Source organism: Aplysia californica, unplaced genomic scaffold, assembly GCF_000002075.1.
Source record: "Aplysia californica isolate F4 #8 unplaced genomic scaffold, AplCal3.0 scaffold00030, whole genome shotgun sequence".
In the NCBI taxonomy this organism is placed as follows: Eukaryota; Metazoa; Mollusca; class Gastropoda; order Aplysiida; family Aplysiidae; genus Aplysia; species Aplysia californica.
Window position 1 is genome coordinate 1,677,286 of NW_004797300.1, and position 6,534 is coordinate 1,683,819.

At 37.3% G+C, this 6,534-nt stretch overlaps 1 protein-coding gene across 5 annotated transcripts in view; it reads right to left on the reverse strand.

The window, feature by feature from the left end:
* Window positions 1-6,534, reverse strand: part of LOC101860228 (dynein heavy chain 5, axonemal) — a 91,015-nt gene that overhangs the window by 73,967 nt on the left and 10,514 nt on the right. For all 5 annotated transcript variants that reach the window (XM_035973781.1, XM_035973780.1, XM_035973783.1 and 2 more), the window contains 8 exons: window positions 6,030-6,122; window positions 5,379-5,578; window positions 4,834-5,065; window positions 4,114-4,245; window positions 3,194-3,328; window positions 2,158-2,382; window positions 1,545-1,662; window positions 729-773 (listed from right to left, as the gene is read on the reverse strand). In XM_035973781.1, coding sequence (XP_035829674.1) covers window positions 729-773; window positions 1,545-1,662; window positions 2,158-2,382; window positions 3,194-3,328; window positions 4,114-4,245; window positions 4,834-5,065; window positions 5,379-5,578; window positions 6,030-6,122 — 1,180 coding nt within the window. The remainder of the gene's footprint in view (window positions 1-728; window positions 774-1,544; window positions 1,663-2,157; window positions 2,383-3,193; window positions 3,329-4,113; window positions 4,246-4,833; window positions 5,066-5,378; window positions 5,579-6,029; window positions 6,123-6,534) is intronic.

The window sequence follows — 6,534 nt, forward strand, 5'->3', positions numbered from 1 at the left end:
GTGAAATCCGGCACATGTTAAATTTGGGGCATATAGAGTTAAGGTATAATCTGAAAGCCTGTTCATTTTCCCTGCTCTTTAAGAAAAAACACCCATCTATTTTGAATAAAAGTGGAGATATTTGTAATTGAAAGAGGTGGGAGTCATCTGGTGTCAGACGTAAAATTAGCCAGAAAAAGGCTTTCTTTTTAACTGTGGAGGTATCAAAATGGGTGATATGATTAAAAAACAACCAAATGCTAGTTAGATACCTCCTAGTATCACTTACACCATTCCGCAATAATAAAAACCAGACTGATTATCAGCAAATAACAGCTCAAGTTCCCACTTGATTCCACTTCTTTTTACGTTACCCCTTAAAATATAAAAGTAAAACTTGTCTGAACTACACACAAACGACTATGTACAAAGATATATCTCCACTGTAAAAGTAGGAGTCAAGATCTTAGCGCAACTACTGATGCTCTTCCGCCATTGTTATCTTGTAACAAAAAACTGCTGCGTTGCTGTTTTTTTTGTTGTCTTTTTTTAAGATATTATATTTGCTGTAGATGTTGAACAGTTGGTGTAACTGTTGTCATCATTGCTGTGCTGCTGTTGTCATTGTTACTGTTGTTGTTTTATTGCTGTCAATTGAATTGTGCAGTACACCACAGGACTGTGCTTTGGCATTTCTCCCATCTTTCCCAACAACACAAAGACAACACAACAAATAACGCTGAGCTCACCTGTCTGACTTCTCTCCCCACCTGCAGAGCCAGGGATTTGTTGCACTGTGGGAGAAAGAAGAGCCATAATATTATTATCTTTTTCCCTCTGCTTCTTACTGGTTGGAAGAAAGAGAAACACATCAACACAAAATGATCACCTGGTTCCTTGAAAAAGGAAGATTGACAGAAACAACAGAGGCAGAGAAGTGAAAAAGACCTACCACTGGGACCTCACAACCACGTGCACCAGTGCTTCTGAGAGCAGGGAGAAACGAACCCGAAGGTCGGCGAAATAACTTTGTGGTTCAGTTATCAAAGCATATAAACTAAGAGATGTATACTAAAAGTTTAAGAGGAACTGGCTGACACTGTCAACTTCATACCAAGACTAGAACAAAAATTCAGAAAATTTCAACAGTGAGGTTGAATGTGTAGATCCGACTGGAATAAAAAAAACCCAAAAAACCCCAACACTTTTAGCTTCAAGCTTGGGAATCAAGGCTCTGAGACTTAAATATCTTAAGTGTTGGAGAGTTTGCCACCAAAAGCACCACAGAGGTCAACCTCTAAAAAGAAGAGGTAGGTACAGCGCAGAAAATGTAGAAAGTAAAAGAGAAAAATGATGTAGCAGACCTTGTTTATCACAAAGCAGTTTAACACAAAATTCCTGTAAGCACGAAAGGCTTTCAAATTTCCATTTTATTCTGTTCTTCATTTTGTGCACTGCAACTTCCCTTAACATGAAACCTGCACAAAACCAAGAAATCCTCCAGTTCCATGAAGCTTGTGTTATCTGAGTTTGGCTGTAACTTCAGAAAAAATGAAGCAACAAACCTGAAGCGGGATCAGGCTGCAGGTAACATCTGACACTCCGGCGCCACTCAAAGTCGGTCGTCTCTCTCAGTTTCCTCTGGCACATGTTCTCCATGATGTCCTTCAGGTATGTGGATTGCTGAGAGAAAGGTTCGGCAAAGTTTTATTCAACAACGTCTTATCTCTTATTAAAAAGTTGTTATTTGTTAGTTATATGGAAAAATGTGCAACGGCAGCTCACAACCGTGAAAGTTGAGGGTCATTACACGTCAACCTCTGAGTCAGAGATGACACCTCCAGGTATCCAGGTATTTATTAGTTGGTACAATGATGGTCCTGCTTCACAAGAAAAAAAATGATGAAAATACAGTAAAACTGGGTGCATTAACTCAGAAAAGTGGACTGTAATAACAAGTAGAAGAAGAATCTTCAGAAAGAGAGAGAGAGAGAGAGAGAAAGAGAGAGAGAAAGAGAGAGAGAGAGAAAAAGAGAGAATGGATGGAAGGAAGAAGGAGCAAGAGTGAGAAATTTTTGCTCTTCTATATTGTGGAAACAAACGTAAGACTGAAATCTATTCAAGGTCAAGAAAACAAAACAAATATAGACCATTAATTAAAACCCTCCCCCAACTTACAGTGATCATTGCTTCTATGCGGACTCTGTGCATGGGCAGCATGGGTTCATCAGAGCTCCTCCACATGCCGCGCAGCAAGACAGTGACCAGTTTGCCAGTGGCCATGCTGTACTTGCGCACCGCGCCGTGCAGTGCCTTCCTGTCATACTTAATCTCAGCGATAGCAGCCTCACACTCAGCGCTCCAGTGGTACAACAAGCCCAGACGGCACACTTGGGACGGGTACTAAAAACAAGCACACAAAAGTATACCTGATTATTTCCTTTTGACAAGTAATATTGTAGTGCACATTATTATTTCTATTCAACAAAGAAACTGCAATGAACATCATTTACCCCTTAAGTAAATAAATCGGGGTATTCATAATTATTCTCCTTTAAGAAAGAAACTCAGGTATACATTATTTTTTTTCTCTATAACAAATATATTGTCTATTTTCTGACCAAGTAACGTTATGTTGACCAACCATTATTATTTTACTCTCCTTTAAACTGAAAATGATTGATAAAAGAGTTCACTACTACCTGCCTCCACACTAATATGTTATGCGTCACAGCATGGTGGAATCATGTGCTCGATTGTAAGTTTTTGGGCACATGGAGTTATGGGTATAATCTTAAAGCTTGTTCATTTGTCTTGCTTTTAATTTTTTTTTAAATACCCATCTATCATGAATAGACGTAGAACAATTTGTGATTGAAGGAGGTGGGCATCACCAAGTATCTGAACTAAACTTTTTGGTGGTTCCCAAAGCGTAACTCCTTGGAAACTACTGATTTACATTTTTTGTGCCTTTGATCAATGTTTTTCAGTAAAATTCATACAGAAATGTTTTTACATGGACATAACAGTTGTTAAGTAAGACTCCTAACAAAATAAAAAAAAGAGATGCCCAATGAAGGAAAATGTCAAGGTCTCAGATTTTATTATTTTAATGAGCACCTGATATCAAAACAATGCCACACAAATGTTAAAACAAATCTTAGTCATTGCCTGCCACATGAAGCCACCTTAACAAGACAGCCTTGTTCCTTACCTTGAGTGCCCACTCCTCCAGACCTACTCCATTGTTGCAGTCTGAAATGATGGCTTGATTGAGCTGATGTAGCGTGTCCCCAACCGAGTCCCTAAGTTTGCCTAGCCAGACCTCCACACCGTCACTCAGCGTCACCTGAAAATACAAGGAAATTTTTTTTAAGTTGTTCTTTTTTCTGTTCCCTCTCCGACATATTTTTTTTTGAGTGCCAGGTGCTGTTTCGTGGAAATAAATAATTAAATTTGCACAGCAATGAAAGTATCTAAATGCTTGAAAAAGAATTTGTCTTTTCTTAGTGTTTGTTTTATATTATATAAAGAGATGCAACGTGAACCAACAATAGTCATTCAAGGGTAAGTGATTTGGTGTTGGTTATTCTTGTTGTGGTTGTTAGCCTATGTTGTTGTTGTTGCTCAACTGTAGTTAACAGCAGGTCACCATGGTAACAGCAACATTTCTATAAGAACATATAAAGATAAAAGCAAGACTGAAAAAAAGATATGAGAGGGATAGACAGAAAGAAAAGCAAATCAAGAGAAAAAGGAAGATACAGAGCTACACAATAAAGTAGGACTAAAAAGTCTCTCCCCCAAAATTATCCACTATTGAAACGCAAATAGGTCAAAGCTGGTAAGAAATGCGAATATATCAGGCTTCATATTCGACTTTAAAAATCAAATAGGCCTACACACCAAGAGGGAAGAAAAGGTAAAAACAGATGGTACAATTGAATGCCACTGCATGGTAAAAATAATTGCTAACTTTTTTTTCCAATTGATGGATACCTAATTTTCTTTAAAGACAAAAAGTGGTTTTACGTAAACTCGAAAAGTATTCAGACTTTTGCATACTCATATGAGGATCATCTTTTCACATAATAAAAGGGTTTTTTCGATTAAAGACTCCACGTGTAGACGCACCTTGTCTATGAGGGAGAGAACTTCCCCATCGGCGCTGTGTACGGCAGTGGCGTCCATGACGATGACATCGTCTACCAGACCCTCAGAGGGAAGCATAGTGGGGCCATGTTGCATCACACTCGGATTGATATTCTGTCGCAGATATTGAAAAGTATCATTCTGAGATAAGGTCAAAAGATTTTATAATGTGAGATGAAATGAGAGAGGAAATATTAACAAATTTCCTTCGAAATTGAACTGACGAGAGAAGTACGAATCGGGAGTAATTATATGATTTCAGACTGAACAGGATATGAGAAAAAATAAGATGGGGTTCTATGAGATAGATGAAAAGAGAGATATGGGATGGGTTGGGAAGGAATGCAATGAGACAAACTGAGATTTGATGGGATGGGATGATGATGTGAGTGGATATGAGTTAAGATTTCATCTTAACCATTGACAATTTAGTTATAAAGGCACCGATTATCTATGTTTGGTGCTGCTTTAGCCAAAGAGTTGGGATGTCATAGTGGTTGAAGTCTTATTTAATAATAATAATAATAATAATAATAATAATAGTAATGATAATAATAATAATAGTCATAATGATGCATAATGCTTATACAGTTCTCACTCATTTCTTATTTATTTTAATTTTTCCTTCAAACGGAACCAAGAAATAAAAACAAAACAGAACATAGATTACAAACATTCATTTAATATAAACAGCAAACTTACGTAATGTTGATGAAGTCTTTTGTCAATTTTCGGGGGTGTCGTACTGCGAGTAAGAGCGGACAGTGCACTGGACGTCCGAGCTCTGTCATGAGGTGAACTGCCCAGACCAGGTGTGCGGGTCAGGCCTCGGCTGTAAGGGACCCCACGAAGGTCACTCTCATGCTCTTCGTAGTCCACCTCAGGCTCGTTTGCTTTCTCCAGCTTCACGTCAGCTATTGCACTGAATATGGACCTGATACATGAGAAGGAGAAGGAATCATAGATGAAAACTATATTTCTCTTAAATATATGTTTAATCCAATGCAGAAACATGGGAAAAATAGTTGTTTTACTTTTATCTGAACCAATTCTACTCATCTTAAAGGTCTATTAGGGAAAAATCAACTGAGACAAAAAACTCGACATTATAAATAATAAGTACAAACACTATAATATTATAGTTACCATATCTAGCAGCACAAATGCCATGTCCAGGTGACTTTTAATAAATAATAAAAATATTTTTTAAAAAGGACCTCCCAACCAAAACCAAAGACAGTGCTTACTTCAGATGTGGTCTGACAGACTCAAGGTCGTTCGGTCGACTCAGCAAGGCTAAGAGTATTGGGTCAGACACAAAATAAAATCTGGGGAAAGCTCTCCTCTTGTTGTCCAGGTAGCCAACGAGACTCTTGAAGCAAATCTCAAGCTCCTCATGGATATGGCGTAGCACAACAGCTTTGGGTACCTCACCACCATAACAACACTGGAAAAAAACCAGAGCGGGTTATGGGGCTCTTACAAGCGGTTGAAAAGTGCACTGACCAATTACCCGCAATGCGAACTTCCACACAAAAATGACATTACGCACAGTATGACCATTTTACGCATGAGAAACAAAGACATAATTTAGATTAAAGAAGAAAATAGGCAGCAACTTCATAAAAAGCACAAATCCTCAAATTTTGCTAGTTCATTTTCAACAAATCCAACATTCACTTAGTGCAAAACAATAGCAGGTCAAAGGATGGATTTCCTTTATTTGAAGAAAACAATAGGATTATTTCCACTTTCTTACACTAAAGTGTCACTTAAATTAAACAAATACAAGTATGTCAACTTTCTTTTAAAAAAGTATCCTTGTCAGAAACATATCATCACTGTATATTTTTAGAAAAACAGGAGATTTTTTAAGATATAAAAAAAAAAAAAATCACCTGCAAAACATTCCTTGTGTCAAAGGCTCGCTTCATCATCTTTGTCCAGCCTTTGTCAATTCGAGCAAATCTTTTCGCCTCTTGAGGAAGCTCCTGTGAAAAAAGAAAAAAACAGATCTGACTACACAGAAAATAATTGTTCCCCCAAAAAGCACTGTGACAACAGCCACACAGCACAAAGAACAACAAATAAAGATAAGTAAGTTCAGTGATATGGTATTGGATTGAGAGACACAAGTTCCAAGACTACAAAAATGAAAATAACAACTGTAATCACAATGAATCAAACAGAACGACTCTAAGAAGGCAACTATTCTCTCCAACAGAAGGAATGAAAGTCAAAATGTCTCAAAAATACTTTTTTTTTCTTATTTTAGATAGATATGCAAAAAGAAATTAGCAATTTGTAATTACTATTGTATTTAGTGCATGAATATAACTGATGTTCTGCACTTTGTTTTAAAATCTTACATCTCTCCGATCTCTCTTTTTTTTATTTGGGGGG